Here is a 21,498-nt window from a genome sequence, read left to right as displayed (position 1 = left end):
ACAGAAGAGCCTGGTGGGCTACAGTCCAAGGGGATGCAAAGAGTCAGACACGACTGAGCGACTAAGCACAGCACAGCCTTACTTGAGAGAAGAATAGACATTTTCCTTTCTTTTTTTCTTTCTGGCTGCGCCTCGTAGCATGCAGAATCTTGGTTCCCCAACCAGGGATCCAAACCAGGCGCCCTGCAGTGGAAGCACAAAGTCTTAACCACTAGACCGCCAGGGAAGTACCTGGCAGACAATTTCTTAAAAACAAGCAAGATGAGTCATTTTAAGAGAACAGGGACCCTGAGACCAAAAGGTTTGAGAAGAGCTGATTCCAAGAAATGCTGGGCAAGAGGAAATGAAACCGAAGCTCTTTTCATGTGTCGTGCTCATGAAGTCTATTTCTTCTCCGTCTACAACGTGAGTGAACTAAGTACCGCTTTCTAAAACTCACACATCAAAGTGTGATCACTGGAAAGTGCGAACTGATGCAGTAAGGTTCCTTATTAGGTTCCCACTTACCTTCATTTCAATAACAGTTTGCAGGGCTTTAGTTTTGGCAGAATCAGGGGCATTCTCAAATCTCCGATGCATCTCCTAAACACAAAAAGCAAGAAAGAGAGTAAGTGTCCTCCTCTTCACTCCTATTTTCCCCAAAGAAGGTAGGGGTGGCGAGGGAGTAGTAGTTGCATGCAGAGATGCCTTCCCCAGCCTTGTGAGACACTGATCACCTCCTGTCTCCCTGCGGACCAGGAAGCCCACTGCCCTCAGCTAAGGGGGACGGGAGGGCCCCATCTCTGAGCCCCTGGGTACACACACAGTGTGCCCCAGAGGCCTCAGCCATCACGACAGGTGGTGCTCCGGCATGTCCCAGGTTGGTGCATCGCTCTTCCACACGGCTCGGCAGCGTATTTTCAAGACACTAAGCAATCCAATAAGGGGATTAGAAATATTCCCTTTTCAAAAGGAGAAGTCGCAGCAGTCCAGTGCTCAAGGCACAAGCTACTGAGACATCTGTGTGGACAGCATCCTCTGCATAACATCTGCCCGAGAACCACAGGCCCCTGGCTGCCCACAATGGACACCTCCGGTTTCGTAGGGGCCATGGTCAGAAAGAAAAAGAGGGTAAGGCTACTGAATGAGTGTCCAAAGTAGTCTATGGTCAGCCAGTGTCAAAAAACAGAGCTACTTTTTTAATCCAAATTTCCGTGAGTTCAGGATCAGAAAGGAAGGAAAGAGGTGGAAAAGCACCACAGTAAGGATCTTCAAGAGATTCCACCTGAAGTTACAAACCTTTCCTGTCAGACTCAGACTGTCTCTCAGGCAGCCGGTACTTCCCAAGTCCCCTGGGATAGCCCAAGTGACCACATGGGTGCCTTCCATCTCAGCAGTGCTGGCAAATGCCCAGGCCTGCCCTCTGCTCTGCCTGTTTGACAACACTATACAGATGTCCACCGGGTCACTCAAACTTACCTCATCCAAAACAAAACTCCTGATTTCCTCCTCTTTAACCTGGCCCCTCTTCTGAAGACTGGTGAGTCTTGCCCATGTCCTGAAAGGACACTAGCCTCCTGGTGGCTCAAGCCAAACACCAGAGGGTCTCCTTCAAGTCCTCCCAGATCCTTATCTCCTACCACCTTCCAGAGCAGATCCTAACTGTTCCATCTTCAAAATACTCAAATTTACCATTTCACTCCATTTCCAGCCTAGTTCAAACCTAGATTATTACAACAGCATCAAGTTAACCTTCTTTCCATTTCTTCTGTCCATTTTAAAGAAAGCAATGGGGTAATCTTGAAAAAGCATCAACAGATGATGGCACTTGTCATTAAATCCTTCAATGAGTTTCCCATTTTCTTATCACTCTACAAGGTCAACACAATCTGACCGTAATGGATAGAGGACTGGCCTCCTGGTGTAAACTATGTTAAAATTAGACAAAAATGCATGAAGCAACTGTTTTCAGACATTGGAAGACAAGCAGCAGAGGACTATGATCCTTGAGAGAAGAGAAACTAATGAGTTTATGATCCAGACTTGCTATCTGATGTGTGATGTGCAGAGAAGAAGGCAAATGGAAAACTGCAGTCCTGCAGGGCTCGGAACACAGACCAGTGGGTCCGAGTCCCCAAGATGCTGGAAACATGTGAAGCAGAGTAACAGAGAGGAGGAAGCTAGCTGGAAAAGCGTCTGATCCAACAGGGTCCCCTGGAGTCTTTGGGTAAAAGCTAAGTATTGGTACACAGGGAAAGACTCCATGATGTCAGACAAAGAGCAACTGTTGGTGGGCAGAACAATGATCAGAGAGCAACGAGTGAGCAACCACCTGAGCTCACGGGGGCTGTCGAGATTCAAGCTCCAAACAGCCCAGTGGAGAGAAGGTCAGCAGCGCTGAGCAGAGACATGCTAGCCCTGGAGAGACAACCACCTGGGCCAGCCCCAAAAGAATGTAAAAATAGGTCTCATTAACAGTCAAGTTCATCCACAATTAACTCTTGCCAGGCAAAACAGACCACTAAGAGACACAGAAAAATCCACAACATGTTAATCCAGGACAAAATCTGAACCCATGAGTTCAGACCACAATCACCTGCCACCTGCATTAAGACAACAAACTCATCAGTGACTCCCAGCCTCCAGTCTGTCCTACACGCCCTACACGGTCAACAGGTGATAAAGTAGGCACATGGATGTTTAATAATATATGTTTAATAAACGAGCACAGAACTTTAAAATGTATTAACAAAAAGAAAATGAATCCTGCTACCTGTTAACTGATCTTCATCTATTAATAAAGTCTTCTAAGGGCTTCCCTGGTGGCTCAGATGGTAAAGAATCCACCTTGCAATGCAAGAGACCCAAGTTCAATCCCTGGGTTGGTAAGATCCCCTAAGAAGGAAATGGCAACCCACTCCAGTGTTCTTGCCTGCCAGTCATGGACAGAGAAGCCTGGCGGGCTACAGTCCACGGGGTCCCAAAGAGTTGGACACGACTGAGCAACTAACACTGACTGACTGACCCTACACGTTTATCTACTTGAAATATTAAAACTGCATTTCTTAGAAGTATCTCATAATTCAGACACTGAATTAATTTTAATTAATTAATTTTATCTGACCTTTTTCCCACAACCGACTTTCAATTTAGGGAAATTTCCAAATGCTTTAGGTGGAACTATTAGAATTAGAATTTCATTTTAAACTCCAGCAAGCATTCCGGTAGTACATAAAGAAAAAAGCACATTTGAATAAAAAGAAACCCTCCTCTAACAAGGAACTTGGGTGTACTTTAAACCATTTGCAGGTATAAAACCTTCCAACTAAGACATTTTAAAACCTATCGGTTGTAACAGATTTCCATTCAAAGGCCTGCACATTGAAGCTCATTGTGAATACATCCTGCAGTTGGTAGACTCATCAGTTCCCCTTTCCCACTGACACATCATCCCTCTGACGTGTGCACTGTCAGTAGAGAGACAACTCTGGAAATAAAAGTGAAAGCACTATTCAGACAAATGTAAGAAGTAGAATATGCTACGTGCTCGCTTTATTTCACTCTCTTTAGCCTGAAAACTTTCATTCAAAACAAATTCAAGTACAGGTAGAATTATCTGGAGCCAGTCATGCTGTCGACTGTGGTGCATACTAGAAAACGGCTTCAATCCTCTCATCCATACACGAAAGAATAATGACTAGACAAAGAAAACGAACGAGGTAGGAACAAAACCTCTCTCTTGTTGTAGTTTTCTTTCTTCTTAAAAGTAAGTCAAAGCTTGCTTACACAGTTGAGAGAAAGGAGTATTCGGGGCTGAAAAGCAGTACTTATGTCTGAACTTTCTTTTTTCCAACATTCAGGTTTTAGCCTCCAGCACCCCTGGTTCACAGGTAGATGTCCCTTCACCAGATTTAATTCTCCGCACAAGTTCAGGGCTGACGGTATTCAACACAGACATGTGGGAAAGAGCCCTCAGGACTCTGCCTACACCTGAACTCCAGACATCAGGCGAGGGCACTGCACTGCAACCCCTCACCACCTCGACTGACAGCATCATTCTGAGAAAACACACCCTCCTGCCAAAATGAGGCACAAATCACACACACACACACACACACACAATGAGACAGAATAAGTGGAATCACTAAGGTGTGCGATATAGCTGTTTGCATTTTCCAAAATTACTAGCAAAGCGCACGCTCACCGGGGACCCTTTTCCTTTTTTAATTCTCCCTACTCCTTGTCCACTGTTTCCATCTTTTCTCTATGCCTATTTGTTTCTCTTTCTTCCCTCTAAAGTCCTCTGTTTTTACCTTACAACTGCCGGTAATACAGACAGGCATTCCTCAGATGTGCTAGTCAGTCAGTCAGAGTTTCTACCTAGAACTAGTCACACAGTAGGTCTTTTAACCTCAAATGCTTCTGCAAATACTAACATGACAGCAATTGTTCTAAACAAGGTTTGCTGACTGAAATATTATACAGACAAAAATTGGCATACATGTAAATACAAACCAGTATTTTATTCATCACAATAGGATCTACATTAACACACACACACCTGAAATATTTATTCCACTTATAGACAATGCTCGGACTGCATATGGGTTGCTGATCCAAGAATTCCATAGCCAGATTAGGTATGGTCTGCCAACAGATTGAGAACCAGACTTTGGTGTGTCACAGAACCACCTGGAAAGCCTGTTAAAACCCCACATGCCCGGGCCCCAGGCCCTAACCACGTCTGGGCTGCAGTTCACTATTTGTCCAACAGATGTCTTCACTCTTCTACCCATCAAAGGAAAGATACTCCAGTAAACAGACAAAATCTAACCATAAGTCACTTTTAACAACGTACTTCCACTACAAACAGAAAATACAGGATTAACTTAAATTTTATTTTTCCTTCTTTAGCTTTTGTTTGGGGGAATCATTTACCTGCTATTGACGGATTCATGGTCATGAACAAAATGGAAAACTAAACACAAACATTTCTGGATAGGAATAACATTTTAATGTTACTATATCTCATCAAATCTAAGATGCCACCGATTGTATGGCAAACTGCTGTTCAATGTGCTGGAGAGAAAAGAAGGGAATGCTTCCAAATAGATTGTGACTCACAGAGTCATTCAGAATTTTTATTTTATATTGATTGCAAGATTCTTTTTCACTTATTTAACCATAAAAGTTTAACCATATACAACCCTAAACTGTTTTTACAACTTTCCTCACATGGATAACTTTTTGTTTCAGTGCAGATTCACATCACAGTATTACTGAAGGGGCACTGAACATCAGTTAAAGTTAACAAGAAAAATAGCAACTATGCTCAGAACATGGGCTACATGGTGACAAAGTGAGCAGCTGTGACCGGTGAATGCACAGGTCCAGCAGGACTGCAGCCTTGCCGACAGGGCCTCGAAGACACCACCAAGGGAAAGAGAGGGAAAGCTGCTCAGCCGTGTTTGACTCTGCAACCGCAGACTGTAGCCCACCAGGCTCCTCTGTCCATGGGGATTCTCCAGGCAAGAGCACTGGAGTGGATAGACATTCCTTCTCCAGGGGATCTTCCTAACCCAGGGATCAAACCTGGGTCTCCCACATGGCAGGCAGACCCTTAACCATCTGAGCCACCAGGGAAGTCCCATCAAAGGTAAGACTTAATTTCACAATGTTAAAATGGGGAAAACCGAGTCTTGGAATTGATGAATTACTGCTGTTTTTCAGAGGTGGACGATAATCTAATAAGAACAAAACCTATGGATGTCTCAGTGTTGTCAACTTATAATTCTTTCTACCTTTCTTGACACACTGGTGCTATAATGTACAACAGTCATTTCAAGTCACCACTCATCAACCCAGATAAGAGCCATTAAGAGTCTTTACTAGACTCCCTTGATCACTTGTAACGCCCCCTCCCCCATCTATGCTCAAAACAACCGGACTAAATTTTAAAAGCTAAACCAGATCTTATCACTCCCTTGATTAAACACTGTGGCAGTTTTCTCTTGGACTTTGAATAAAACTGTTGCATCACCTGCAAGGATCATGGAGGCGAGCGCTCTGTCTCCAGAGGGCAAGGACTGTGTTCACTGCGGCTTCCCTGTGCTCTGCACCCGGGTGAGCACCCAATGAACACCTGATGAGTGGAATGAATGAACCTGGCCCCGGTGACCTCTTCAACCTCACATCTCATGCCTGCCTCCCCCTGAGACAATACGGTTTTTGCCTTCTCATCTCCTCACACTCCTTCCCCTCAGGCCTTTGAAACCATTAACCTTCTCCAAGGTTAGGGTTAGGACATGTTTTACACAAATGCTCAGAAAGACTGTTTCAGCTTTCTTCAGTGTTCCCTTAAAGGGCACCTCCTCAAAGATGCTTGCGTACCCTGTTAATCCCTTCTCTCGACATAATTAGACTCAACTAGTTTATGTCAGGAGAAGGCAACGGCAACCCACTCCGGTACTCTCGCCTGGAAAATCCCATGGACGGAGGAGCCTGGTAGGCTGCAGTCCATGGGGTCGCTAGGAGTCAGACACGACTGAGCGACTTCACTTTCACTTTTCCCTTTCATGCATCGGAGAAGGAAATGGCAACCCACTCCAGTGTTCTTGCCTGGAGAATCCCAGGGACGGGGGAGCCTGGTGGGCTGCCGTCTATGGGGTCGCACAGAGTCGGACACGACTGAAGAGACTTAGCAGCAGCAGCAGCAGCAGTTTATGTCATCTCATAATTATCAGTTCACTGTCTCTCTCCAGATATTTAGTTCTGGGATGGCACAAACGGTGTGTTCTGACATGAAAAATGTAAGTGTATACCCAGTGCCTATCCCAGGATCAAATACAAACTAGAGGCTCCATGGATACCTGCTGAGTAAATGAGAACAGAAAGGTGATGCCAAGTGCCTCTAGCACCTTACTATTCTGGAAACAACCTTTATGTAACAGTTGAGCCACAAATTGCAAAACTCCACCCCAAACAATCACTTTAACTTTTGTTAACTGTATTTTCTAACATACACACATTTAATTATTCAAGCTTCTTGCTATGGCAATAAAGATTCTTTCCTATTTCAAGATTATATTAAAAGCTTTTTACTTACATTTTCTTCTAGTTGTTTTCATCTTTTAAAAAGTAACTATTTATTTCATCTAGAATTTAATTTGATGTAACTATGTAAACTGTTTTCCAATGGCCATTATTCCAAAACATACATCATAAAACTATATTATTTTTTAAATAGAAGAGAAATTCTGCCTCATCAATTTAGCTATCTATTACTGTGCCAGTACCACACATTTTAATAATCACGGGTATAAAATACATTTGCTTAAACAAGCGTTCCTATACTGAAGAAACTATGTTTCTTCATTGTTCACAATGTGAAAGTTAGCTGAAGTCTCTGACCTCATAGAATGAGAGCGGTCAATTTTTTTTTTGAATTCAACGTAAGATGAATTCTTCAGTTATGATTTCTTAAAATGAAGTATTATATAGAAAAGTGAAACGTTACCAGTAGTCACAGTGGTCAGCTAAAGCCCGAGTTTCCTCTCTAGAAAATAAGTGGCAATTTGCCTCTATGTCATTCCTCCAGCTGTGCCTCTATGGTAGCAGATGCTTTTTATCACATATCTTTTATAGCACGGCAACAGTTTCCATAGAAACCACAGGGCAAACATCCATTACTGCTGCCCAGGACTTTATAGGCATACTCAAAACTGAGGTCACTGCTCACTTTCAATGATTAACGCATTTTAAAATTGAGCAATAGTTAGCTACTCTGATTCTGATTTTGTTGTGTGTGTCTCTATGAACAAATCAAGAGATGAGTAATCAATCAAGAATATTCTGTGCCCCTCTAGCAACAAAATAAGTCTACAAGAGGGGAAAAGAAAAACCCAGAAAGTCATTAAGCTGGTATACATGCCATTCAACATCAGCTCACACAAGAAAGCAAATCAGAACAGAAATCGGTACAGAATTTAGGTACCAAAGAAGGAGTTCCCTTCCACTAGCTCAAGAGAGCGTATAAATTCATCTAGGCCAAGATGCTAACTAGTAAGGGAAAAAAAGAGTGTCGTAACAGCTGAGAAAGCGGCCACTCACCTCTCTCAGCAGAGCGTTCTCCTTTTCCTTCTGCTCCAGAAGGCTTTCGAGGTGGTGCACATGCATCTCTGCCTCCGCCAGCCTTCGTGTCCTCTCGTGGTCCTCCTCAGTGGCCTTGGCAGAGAGCCCCTTGCTCTGCAGCATCTCCAGCAGCTTCTTGATGGACTCGTCGCGTGCGTTCAGGGTCTGCTTCTGAGTCTCGATCCGCAGCTCCATCTCCTCCAGCGTCTTGCGCAGCAGGAACAGCTCCTTGGCCTGCCGCTCGTGCTCCGCGTGCAGCCTCTGGAAGTTCTCCTCTGTCAGCTCCGCCACACACGGCTCGCCGGTCCTACTGCTGCTGTCTTGCTGGAACAGCTGGTTCAGGTCCCTCTGGATCCGCAGCTCGTCCTGGAGAGCCTGGATGGTCATCTGCATGTGCTGGGTCCAGACAGAAAACAAGACCCAGGTCAGCCCTCCTCCTCCAGGAGCACAAACAGAGCGGGATCAGAGGAGGCAGGAGGCAGCTACCACACCTCTCAGAATCCCGCGCTGAACAAATCAGGAATCGTGTTATTCTGTACACTGTCTTTCCTATCTGTAGTGTCTGTCACTCAGTCATGCCCGACTCTTCGTGACCCCACGAATTGCAGCCCACCAGGCTCCTCTGTCCATGGGATTCTCCAGGCAAGAATACTGGAGTGGGTTGCCATGACCTCTTTTAGGGGATCTTCCCAACCCAGGGATTGAACCCAGGTCTCCCACGCTGCAGGCAGATTCTTTACCATCTGAGCCACCAGGAAAGCCCTTACAATCTGTAAAATGTCAGTAATTTAACTTGTGTTTATTATCAACAAGAAACAAGGTGACTCCAGCAACTCTTCACTGTGCTTAAGCTACGACTAAATAAAGATACTCTTCAAAATTAATAGAGGGTATCACCTAGAACTGAAGGAAAGGAAAGGGGAAAGACAGGGGAAATCTATAGGAATGCAAACATACCATAAAAAAATTTCACCAGAAACCACAAGGGATACCAAAATACAAATGACTTTTAAGTGCTTTACAATTAAATTTCGACAGTAAATAATAAACATAAGAGTGCATGCCAGTATAGCTGAATCACTTCACTGTTCACCTGAAACTATCACATTATCCCAATAGAAAATTTAAAATTTTTTTTAAAAGTACATGTCAGAATGTGCTTAGCACTCTTTAAGTGTTCATTTATTTAATCCTCACTATAACACATGTACTATTATTTGAATTTTATTGATGCTGACACCAAGCATACACAGACTTATATAACTCACCCCAAGATCACACAATAACAGAGCCGGCATCGAATTAAAGCAATCCTCCCAGCCCATGGATGCTAGTACCCAAAGGTACTAAGATAACCTGAAGCTTTAACCACAAAAAAAAAAAAAAAAAAAAAACCCCACAAAATACTGAGACTGTGGGAGCTATTTATACAGAAGAAGAAAACAATATAGGGGAGTAATTATATGAAGATGTCTGTGCAGATGAACTCCTAAAATGCTGCTGAGGATGTATCTTTAGCTATATCCCTAAAGATAGTATATGAACCTCTAATCTGAATTGATAAATTCTAGAACATTATGCTGCTGTTGTTGTTCAATCGCTAAGTCATGTCCAACTCTTTGCGACCCAATGAAATGTAGGCCACCGGGCTCCTCTGTGCTTGGGATTTCCCAGGCAAGAATACTAGAGTGGGTTGCCATTTCCTCCTTGAGGGGATCTTACCAACCCAGGGATGTCTTCTGCATCTCCTGTATTGGCAGGTGGATTCTTTACCACTGGGCCACCTGGGAAGCCCCTAGAACACTATACAAAGAATCCAAAAGGAAGTTACATTGAGAACCCTATTTTTAGAAATGAAGAAGCAACAACAGAAAATCACTCTTGGTAGGCAGGTATTCAAGCCTGGCAGCGCGCCATGCTGGAAGCAAACTAGCCCACAATCAGAAGACACTAGCTTCAGCTCCAGCTCTCGTACCAAACAGCTACCTAACTGGGGACATATGGTCATCTTTTATAGTTTCAGATTTCTCGTCTTTAAAATGAGGATAGAAATACCTGCACCATGTTTTCACAGAGCTAATGACATCATGGAAATCAAGGTATGTCAAAGCATACATTGTTCAGTATTTCTGGCAAACTGTAAAACAGCAGTAAATATCTCAAGGAAACGATCTGGCAAGTGTACAAAGATCCTCACTGTTGTTTAAACCACTGACAAAATTAGAAACAACCTAAAAGGGTATTAATAGGTGATGAGTTGAGTAAATGAGGAATGACCACCCAGTTTAATATCATGCATCAATACTTTAAAATGCAGCTTTACATTTACTGATAAAAACTATATTCACAACATATTAAGTGTAAAAAAAAGCAGACTACATAAGAGCAAGTATAGGATGATATCAATTCTATTTTTTATAAAAGTATATACATGCAGAGAAAAGTCTAAAAAAATATAAACAATTACCAGTGACTATCTCTGGCTATGGGTAGATTTTATATTTTTCTTCATGCTTTCTTGTATTATCTAAATCCCCTATAGTAAGCACATAGTCAATAAAGAGACATTTTTACTTTTAAAAATAAGAGAAAAAGACTTCAGAGATGCCTGCTTGGCTGTGTTCAATTTACTACCACTTTGGTGAAAAGGGACGGAACAATAAGTATTTACTGTAAGTAAAAAACAAAATATTCGTAAGAAATAAAAATACCTCTGGAATTATACACAACAATTTAAATGTTATTTTGGGTATGGAAGGCAGGGAGGGAGAGAGAGAAGGAGAGAAGGAAGGAGGAAGGGACTGGAATGACTGAGGGACAACCTGTAAGAAACTTTATTCTACTCTGCATAAAAATGTTTTTAACGGAGGTATAATTGAGATTGAAAACTTTTTAATGATAGCTTTGTGCATGTGTGCTAATTTGCTTTAGCCACGTCCCACTCTTTGAGACACTATGGACTGTACCCCGCCAGGTTCATCGAATACTGGTGTGGGTTGCCATTTCCTCCTCTAGGGGATCTTCCCAACCCAGGGATCGAACCCTCGTCTCTGATGTCTCCTGCATTGGCAGGCAGGTTCTTTACCACTAGCAACACCTGGATATTGAGACATAATTCACATATACCATAAAATTCCCTGGTTTAAAGTGTGTGTATAAGTCAGCAGCTTTCAGTGTATTAAAAGGTCTCCATCAATCACTACTATCTAATTCGAGAACACTGCCATCACCCCTTGAGAGACACACATTTGCAGTCACTTCCCATCTTTCTTGCCTCCTAACCCTCCTCTTCAATTTGAAGGGTTCAAGAGAATGGATGGATGTACTACAAAGATGGATGTACTATTCACTCAGAAGTTAAATTTTTAAAAAATGCCTACTAACACTTTTCAGCCTCAGATAGGAATGAAATTCTGACACATGCTACAGCATGGGTGAACCCTGAGGATATTACACCAAATGAAATAAGCCAGTCACAGAAGACAAATATTATGATTCCACTTACATGAGGGATCTGGGGCAGTCAGATTTAAAGAAACAGAAAGTACACGAGTGGCTGCCAAGGGCTGGGAAGGAGGAGGGAGGTGGAAGGAGGAGGGAGGTGGCAGGCAGGGAGTGACTGCTTGATGGGCACAGAGGCTCGATTTTACAGGATAACAAGAGCTCCGGGTGACGGCTGCACATCAGTGTGGATGCACCTATTAACTGTACACCTGAAAACTGGTTAAGATGGTAAATTCAAGATGGTTAATGTAAGATGTGTGTGTGTGTACATGTGCGCACACGTGAGCACACTCAGTCATGTCCGACTCTTTGCGACCCCATGCACTGTAGCCCGCCGGGCTTCTCTGTCCATGGGATCTTCCAGGCAAGAATACTGGAGTGGGTAGCCATTTCCTTCTCCAGAGGATCTTCTTGACCCAGGGATCGAACTTGAGTCTCCTGCGTCTCCCACATTGGCAGGCAGATTCTTTACAACTGAGCCACCAGGAAAGCCTGATGTACTTTATGGCAGTTTAAAACCTGGGGAAAAAATATGCTTGTCACAGAATTCCAATGTGTTGATATTAATAATTTACTTGTAACTACTGATAATTAGGTTGGTCCTCACTCTTCACTATTGTAACAGGCACCTTCATACGTACATCTCTGCACATAAATCCAGATTTTTACTGGAGATGAATTCTGAAAAGTGGAAATGCTGGATCAGAGGGAATCCAGTTATAATTTTAACACAGACAACAAATTTATCTCTAAAAAGGTTTGTATCAGCTTCCACCACACAATGTCTGAGCACTTTCCTATATCTTTGACAGTGGGGGTATTTTCTTTCTTCTCTTTCTTTTTTGGGCTTTTCTTTGCTTACAAGTGAGACTGAACATCTATTCATGTATCTACAGGCACCCCTGTGACTCACCTGTTCTTGTTCTTTCCCATTTTGTTTGGGGACATTTAAAAGCCTCTTGATGAAAGTGAAAGAGAAGAGTGAAAAAGTTGGCTTAAAGCTCAACATTCAGAAAACTAAGATCATGGCATCTGGTCCCATCACTTCATGGGAAATAGATGGGGAAACAGTGGAAACAGTGTCAGACTTTATTTTTTGGGGCTCCAAAATCACTGCAGATGGTGACTGCAGCCATGAAATTAAAAGACACTCCTTGGAAGGAAAGTTAAGACCAACCTAGATAGCATATTCAAAAGCAGAGACATCACTTTGCCAACAAAGGTCCGTCTAGTCAAGGCTATGGTTTTTCCAGTGGTCACGTATGGATGTGAGAGTTGGACTGTGAAGAAAGCTGAGAGCCAAAGAATTGATGCTTTTGAACTGTGGTATTGGAGAAGACTCTTGAGAGTCCCTTGGACTGCAAGGAGATCCAACCAGTCCATTCTAAAGAAGATCAGCCCTGGGTGTTCTTTGGAAGGAATGATGCTAAAGCTGAAACTCCAGTACTTTGGCCACCTCATGCGAAGAGGTGACTCACTGGAAAAGACTCTAATGCTGGGAGGGATTGGGGGCAGGAGGAGAAGGGGACAACAGAGGATGAGATGGCTGGATGGCATCACTGACTCAATCGACGTGAGTTTGAGTGAACTCCGGGAGATGGTGATGGACAGGGAGGCCTGGCGTCCTGCGATTCATGGGGTCACAAAGAGTTGGACGTGACTGAGCGACTGAACTGAACTGAACCTTTCTCCTAACCCACTTCAAGGGCTTTTTATATTTGGAAAATAACCTTCCACCTGCTGTGCATGTTACAAATGTATTTCCAAATCTGTTTTTTTTTTTTTTTCTTTTAACATAGTTTATGGCAACTTTAAATGGATCATTTTTTAATGCAAAGAAAAGAGCCTTTTCTTTTATAATTTCCAGTTTGAGTATTATGCTTAGCAAGTAATAAAGATTCATTATGGTAGTCTTCAAACTCTTGAAAAGTACTGCTTTTTCTTATGAAAAATGAATTTACAATAAAATTATCAGGTATCTGAATTCAGGAATATCATTTTTAAATACATTTAACTGCCCACATCACACTGTAAATATTCTTCAACAGTTGCTGGACTTCAAAATCAATTCCTAGTTTCATTCTTTATCTTTGGAAGTAAAAAAAAAAAAAAAAAATCCAAATAAATTCTGACCAAATAAAAGGGATGTATCAGAAGCTAAATTTAACAACAAAATGGATTCCTAGGTACAACTGTCTGTCTGTTCTGAACATGCATCACTGAATTCATTTAATTTAGGAGAAACAGACGTTTACCACAGCTCATGGAGTTACATACACACTGTGATTAAACTAGCATGGCAATCACTATTCTGGTGAAGAAAGAAAATTCAACTGCCAGCGCGCCCTGCTTCTTGAGCTCCGCTCTGCCCACCCTACTGGGATACAGAATGAAAACGATGCTCTGAACTGGTGACCTAGAGGGCTATGCAGCAATCTTCTCCACTGAAATGGGAATCAACACCCTTCTTCTCTGGGCTACATTCAAGCTAGCTTCACTTTGTAAGAATTTCTGCCAACAACCTTGGAGGAGGATGCGGCGGAGGCAAGAAGCCAGGCTGCTCTAGCACGTGACACAGAAGACGAAGTGAGCATAGCTACACAGAGCACAGACATTTCCCACAATCAACCAAAAACAGACGTGCTGGATTCCGAAGGAAGATGTCACGTGTCAGGTATTAGGAGACGTGCTAGTTGAGAACTCCGCTCAGGACACCCTCCAAAGCAATCTCACGCTTCTCACCTTCCAGACTTTATACCAACCCTCACTGGTCTGCTTCTGTTCACTCTCCTGCTCAGCTTGATCTGGAACATGGAAAAAGTGCTTAAAATTTTCTCTACAGCAAGAAAAGTTTAAAAAAAAAAGAAAAAGAAAAAAATTTCTACCCATAGGATCTTCTCTCTCTGAAAGAAGGAATGAGAGAAAGGACAGAAAAGACAGAGAAGAATCCTAACTTCTCTCCTCTCATCCTACATCCTGAAATGGCATCTTTCCCTGAGAATTCCCACAAAATACAACTACTTCTATCTTCCTACCAAAAATTTGATGTCAAAGATTCCTATAAAAATGATCTTGGAGATAAGGACACTGAAAGTCTGAAAGCAAGAATAACCAGTAGTTTCAACAATCTCCTTTCTGTCCTCTTCCTATTTACTGAAAAACTGAATAAGCAAGTTTCTTTTTTCTGTCAGGTATCTGAAAAACAAAAAAGTCATACAGGGATACCTGATTCATTACCAATGTTTAAACTATTTTTAAACTAAATATATGAACTGGGATAGATGCTCATATAATTTTTTTTCTGACAACTTAAGAACAAATTCTTCGATCTCCATATTATAAGGAAAATCAACTTTTTGAAATAACACTTGATCCAAGGTATCTACACTGAAACAAGAAAACTTAAATTAAGAGGTTCACAAAGGAATATCTGATGACATTAGTGAACCTAAAATATTTCATATTTCTAATACATATTTAAGCATAAGAAAATTTAAATCCCAACCTATAGACAAGTTCCACAAAAACATGAAACCTACAGGAACCCAAGAAGAGTGTTTTCTCCTAAGAGGAAAAACTAACTCCGAGCGTGTTTCAGTACCAGAAGAAAAACAGATTTTAAGAGGGCTCGGGCCACCCTGGGAGTTCTCTCCATCAAGAACAGGAGCTAGTAATTAACTTGAAAGAGTCCATTTCAGACAATTCTGCCCACAGAGGCGGTGCTGTTGAAAAATAAACTTAACCAAACACTGAAGAACAGAGAAGAAAATAAAAGTGTAACTAACCCCTTCCTGATGGGAGAAAGATCTTTATCGGCTACCATGCAGTAGGCATTACGCTCCCTGCCAGGGACACAAGGCAGATGGGCATAACAAACATGGCCTTTGTCCACATCAAGGTAGATAAGATAGTTTTTAATCCCAGCAAAAACAAACACACACACGCACACAATTATAACTGCAAACAAGGATAAAAGCCATAAATTCACGGTAGTAAGAGATAAGAGAAGGTTTGGGGCTGGCTGGGTGAGATGTGAAGAAGTTAACTTCTGTTAACTATTTAAAGACACAACATGTACCCTTACTTAGGTAAAGACTCTGAAGGAGGAGGGGACAGAGGAACTAAGGAGACTGAGCGCCAGGGAAGTGTGGCAAGAGGTGTAATGGTTTTTAAGGGCAAGAGGAAGCCTGAGAAAGTTCTGGGCAGAGAATGACCCTCTCCACCATCGTCACTAACAGTCACCAAGTCCCGGCCACATGCCGGGCACACAGTACTGTGTTGAATTCTTCCAACAGTCACATGAGGTAAGACTGAATACCCATTTTACAGGGTCTGTAGAGGTCTGGAGAAACTCAGCAGCCTGCCAAGGTCACGTAACTAGTGAGTGAGCCAGGATTCACACATCACAAGTGCATTTTCGAAAGCTCCAACTGGCTGCAATGAGGCTGTGTGTGTGTGTGAGGCTTGGGGAAAGAGAAAGACTGGATAAAATCGGGAGACCTCAGCCAACAGTGACAGGACCGAAATACGACGGTACTGTGGGGTGGGAAACGGATGGTTTAGAGAAATACTTCAGAGAAAAAAAGTATCAGGATTTGACTGGCAGGGCGGGAAAGGAGGGTGGTGGCAATCAAGGACGATTCTGAAGTTTCTGACTTAAAACACCATGGACAAGCTGGTGGAACCACAAACAAAAATGGGGAAAAATAAGCAAGGACCAGAACTGAGAGGAGATCTTGAGCTGAATGTGAGATGCTTCTGAGATGCTGAGAAGAGGTTTAAGGAGCAACTGTGCAGGTGCGTCTAGAGCTTCAAGGAATGAAATGAGGTACAGATGCAGTGTGTGTGGCTGTGTCGCTTTCCTGCGCACCTGAAGCTATCACAATGCTGTTACTCCAGTGCAAAATAAAAAGTTTTAAAAAAAATGATGAATTAAACTAATTGTTAAAATTCTTGGAAAAAAAAATAAACATAAAAGTGTGGAAGCTCTGATACATAGATCGTCACTTGAGGCCAGGGTAGTGAAGGAGCCTCCCTAGGAAAAGAAAAGAGACTAAGAGGAGATAGTCACAGGCCTGATTCAAGACTAGGTGCAGGCGGAGGAAGAGCGGCTGGCAAAGGGACAAGAGAAGCCGTCAGGAGAGTGAGCAGAAATCAGGGACACAGCATCACAGGAACTGAAGGACGCTGATAAGGACTCTTCCTCGAGGTTAGGGGAGAACATGGAGCAAGGAGGATTTGGCCATGGGTTCAATTCCTGGTTCCCACAGGACAAGTTCAGCAAAGTTCCTTAAACACTCTGAGCCCTACTCGAGTAATCTACACTATGAGCTCTGCAGGTTTACCACAATCATTAGCAGTAAGAGAGAACACCTATCACACTGCAAACTGTCAATAAGTGGCAGCTGCTGCTGCTCTTTGTACTAATAAAATCAAAAGGTCTGGTTAGCGGCTCACAGAACCCGGCCCTAAGAAGCCCCAGGGGTTCTAAAGACCATCTTTAGGGAAAGCCTGGCGGGGCCACACCCAGGCACCTGGGCCCCCAGTCCTGTCTCAGTCAGAGCAGTCCGCTTTCTTTTTCATTTCACTCCTTCAAAGAAGTTTTATTTCCATACCTGAACAACATCCATTTGAAAACATGGGTCTGTGGCTTAAAATGTTTTTCACAAAGCACTGACTGGATCATCTCAACAGTCCTTTCAAGTCAGCTGGATTATTAGCTTATAATGCTTCACCACAGTAAAATATGTGAGAAATAACAACAAAACAACTTGTCTGGTAGCATAATCCCTAACATGAACCTCATATTTTATGATGATTACTTAATGAGAATAAAGGTTATAAATCAACTAGCTCTGTGTATCTACTGAAAACTGTACTGGGGTCAGTGCCATTCCTGTCACTGAAGCACCACACTTAAAATCAGCGATTTTTTTTGTTTGCTTAAGATTACAACTGCCATGAAAAGTGAGGAAAAGAGTTAAAAGAGTTAAGCACAACTAAAATCACATAGGGCTTCCTCTTTCATGAAAAGTAATGTTGGCTAGTGTGCGCAAATGACTTGTTTTCCTTTTGATAAGCCCTGTGTGAAGGAAACCGCTTAAGAGAGCGTCAGAACATCTGCCTGGACTTTTCTCACTGAAATCGGTACCTCAAAAAGCTTTCTCTCAAAGTCCTTTTCTTGTGCTATTGATGGGTTATAACTAATCACTTTCTCTGTCACTGCGGTGTCTGGTCCTCTTGACTAGTTACCCCACACTCCTCAGTTTAGTCTGCTGAGCAATGGCTGCTCTGCTGCAGCTGAAAATTCTCAGGGAAGCTCCATGACACAGATGTCCTAACACTTCATCTTAAAGTGGGACAAACGTTTTATAGAGCCTTGCTGATCTTTGTCCCGGACACTGGTCATCTTTTTTCACCTAGGACATGATCAAAAGTGTACTGTATTTTTAAAAATGTACTGTATAACATCAGTTTTTAACTACAACTTTAGAATTTATATAATTTATACAGCAAAAGTCAGTTCTCTTAAATGACAGAATTTGCTAGTGGTTAGAATTTTCAGTGGCAGATTAAACAGCAAATATTAAGACAGGCTGTACTTTTTTTTAAAAAGGCCTTAGTTATATCTTTCTTTTTATGTATTTTAAAACTATGCTTTTGAAATGTTCTTGATATTCTTATGACATAGTGCATAAAGGAAATTCTGAGCAATTAAATAGGAGCTGAAAATGATCAACAGCTGTCTTCATTTTAACAGCTCACCTAATGATGAAGAACAAGAGAAGTGCATCTAGAAGATTTGGTATAAAATGAAATGACCTCTGAAAGGCTGGTTGATTTACTTGTGCTTATACTGGTGCAGGCTGCCCTATTTTAGACAGGGAAGGTCTCTTTGAAGAAGAACCATTTAAGCTGACACCTGAGGCAGCCAGCATATAAGAAGTGTGTGGTAAGAATGTCTGACAGCACCTAAGAATAGAGTTGAGAATGGCTATATATATATATATATATGTATGTGTGTACATGTCTGTGTGTGTATAAAGGAAAATTTTTTCAATGCCCAGTCATTAATACAAATTATAAACCTGTTATAAACCATCAATGTGGTCCAGAAAAAAGAATATCAACAGAGAGATCAATGGGACAAATCTCACAATAATTAAGCCCTTAAGAAAAAGGAAATGCCACACAAAAACGAAAGAGAATGATCGCAGTATTTAGAAAGCTTTCCAATTATCAGGAAAACATCAAAATAAGTATGTTATCTCCATATGCAATCAAAAATAAGTTCCAGGAAGATTAAAGAACTAGGTATAAAATGCAAATTAATCAGCAAATAAAAAGAAAATATAAACATTTAATGATATTCAGATAGAGGAGGGATTTCTAAACAAAAAAATGTAAGAAATTACCAAAAAATTACAAATATAAGAGAAGTATGTTACACTTTACTGCTTAGAAACCTAGAACTACATACATCAAAAATCAAAAACTAAGGAGCAAATGACAAAAACTAAAAGTTATTCACAACTGTGAAAGAACTTTATCTTCACTGTTGAAAAAGCCCACATAAGTCAATGAAATACTAAGATCTTCCTGTCCCTAAGACAGATTAACAAATAAGAATGTACCAATCACAGCAAACTGTCAATAAACACATGAAAATGTAAACAAAGAATTGCAAAGGAAAACAGTATGTTTAACCTAGCCCTAAAGAGTTAAGTTTTTTTCAGGCAAAAGGTTTTTGAACATTATATGAGCAGGTAAGGTAAAACATGCATTCTTACACACCTGCTGGTGATCATCTAAAGTGGTCCAATCCTTCTGGAAAGTGTGTCAGTAGTCATCTCTTGCATTTTATGAGCACAACAGTGTCACCCTTAGGAAGCAGAACCTATCTGCTAGCAATGTTGTTTTTCTCTCCAAATACAAATATAGTAACTTGTAGGGTCATTTCATAACATGTTCTCACTACAAAGTAATAAATACATGTGTTAAACACTTTAAGAATACATAAATTTATATGAGAAAAACTCTCCTATAATTACATCAATCCTCTTTGATTAATGGATTCCTTTTTTTAAACCTATCACAGGAAAACAATCAGAAATGTGAAAATGTGTTAATAAAGATGACTATCACAGTAATACATATAACAAAAAAATGGAAAAGGCCTAAACATCTTACAGTAGAATGGCTAAAAATATGATGATTTTATGTAGTCATTTAAAATAATGCTCCTGAAGAATATGTACTAACATAAGAGAAATGCTTATTTACCTCACATTAAATTTTAAAGACAGTACAAAGAGAGAGAGAGAGAGATTGTGTGTGTGTACACATATAGACAAGTACACACATAAATACAATCCCAACTAGGTATGTCTATATAACAAATGGGATTACAGGAGAGTTTTTTTTTTTCTACATACATTTATGTATTCTTAAAATGTGTTATCATATGTATTACTTTTTAATGAGAAAAAATGTTCTAAAAATGACTTTGTACAAATCACTGTACTATCTACCCTGTGTTTGGAGAAAGAAGCAACACTGCTAAAATACAGTATCTGCTTGCTAAAGATGACATAACTGTGTTTCAGAAAAGAGAATGAATTAAAGAACACACAGAGCAATATTCTTAACAGCACTTCCCTGATAATATGCCCTTCCACATACTCTAAAGTCAGTCTCCAGTCAGTCTCCAGTCAAGAAACTTTGATTACAACCACAAAAACTATGAAATGTACTGACCTTTCAAATACAAACCAATGAAGGACATTTAGAAGCCATTAAGGTACAGTTTTCCTTGAGATTTGGCCTATATGTACAATCTGCCCGATAGGAAAGTCCCTTCCCCATTGAGGGTCATCAAGGTCCTAATCAAGTTCAAAGTTCAGGTAAGTGTAAAACTTAGACAGCAAACAACATGAAATCAATATATAAAAGCTTCATTAGGCAAAATCAATGTGATCCGCAGACTCAAGACAAGTTCTCACTTGAGCAATACTCGAGAGTTTACAGACACAGACAGGAACAAAGAAACTGTAAAATCATCCTCTGCTCCTAACAAAAGCACTGCGGAGAGTTTATGCCTATCATTCAGAAAGTCTGAAGTCACCGTGTGACGTTTGCAAAAAGACTATAATATGATCTTTGAATTCAAAATGTCAAGCTGACACAACCAGCTAGAGAAATTCCTGCAAAAAGCAGCAGCTACAGTGGAACACACTGCGAGTGGCAGGCTCCACAGGACACACACACAGCCTGTTTTGCCATAAAGCGTGTTTTTATATTATGAATCAGCTCATACACAATCATGGTAAACAGACGACTGTCATTACATCAAAGCTCGTCTGGTTCAGAAGCAGTGTTTCCAGAGCAAAGGGACAACAGGGGGCAGACGCAGAGTCACACCCCGCAGCAGGACCCGCACAGACAGGAATCCGTTCAGCTTTCTCTTGGGACACCCAGCAGGGCTCTCTTCAGACAGGCGCGCACCCCAAGCACCCTCAACTCTCCGTTCCAGCCATGCTGCACTTGGTCTTGTGCTCAGAGATCCGTCTCCACCTCCACTCGCTTATTTTTAAGAGTTTTCAGTACTCATCGGAGCAGCCTCCAGCCACAAGGACCTGCAATCCTGGAGCCACTGGAGATCTCTCCTGAGGTACCATTTATTATTATCTCTGCTAACTGTTGGGGCTGCAAAGTCCCCCAAACTTTAACTACAGAAAAATTTCAGAGACACTGGTGACTTTTCAACCTGCCTTATTAATCATGAGCTGTAAAGTCAATCTGGTAGTTGACAACCTACATATTTTTCAGTAAAACAATAAAATTTAAAAATACCTAAGTACATCTCCCACAGAGAAAGCCAATGTT

The 21,498-nt window shown here is 41.5% G+C and overlaps 1 protein-coding gene and 1 long non-coding RNA gene across 13 annotated transcripts in view; one reads left to right on the top strand and one right to left on the bottom strand.

Moving 5' to 3' along the window:
• Positions 1–21,498, bottom strand: part of ERC1 (ELKS/RAB6-interacting/CAST family member 1) — a 269,160-nt gene that overhangs the window by 198,277 nt on the left and 49,385 nt on the right. For all 12 annotated transcript variants that reach the window (XM_005207251.5, XM_005207252.5, XM_010805656.4 and 9 more), the window contains 2 exons: positions 8,089–8,505; positions 508–582 (listed from right to left, as the gene is read on the bottom strand). In XM_005207251.5, coding sequence (XP_005207308.1) covers positions 508–582; positions 8,089–8,505 — 492 coding nt within the window. The remainder of the gene's footprint in view (positions 1–507; positions 583–8,088; positions 8,506–21,498) is intronic.
• On the top strand, positions 3,499–14,084 carry LOC112446769 (uncharacterized). Its single transcript, XR_003034862.2, has 3 exons — positions 3,499–3,698; positions 5,236–5,635; positions 10,127–14,084. It is a non-coding gene; the product is annotated as an uncharacterized lncRNA (long non-coding RNA).

The sequence above is a fragment of the Bos taurus genome, chromosome 5 (genome assembly GCF_002263795.3).
Source record: "Bos taurus isolate L1 Dominette 01449 registration number 42190680 breed Hereford chromosome 5, ARS-UCD2.0, whole genome shotgun sequence".
Classification (NCBI taxonomy): Eukaryota; Metazoa; Chordata; class Mammalia; order Artiodactyla; family Bovidae; genus Bos; species Bos taurus.
The sequence above is the reverse complement of the archived record's forward strand: the minus strand, read 5'-3'. Positions and strand labels throughout refer to the sequence as shown.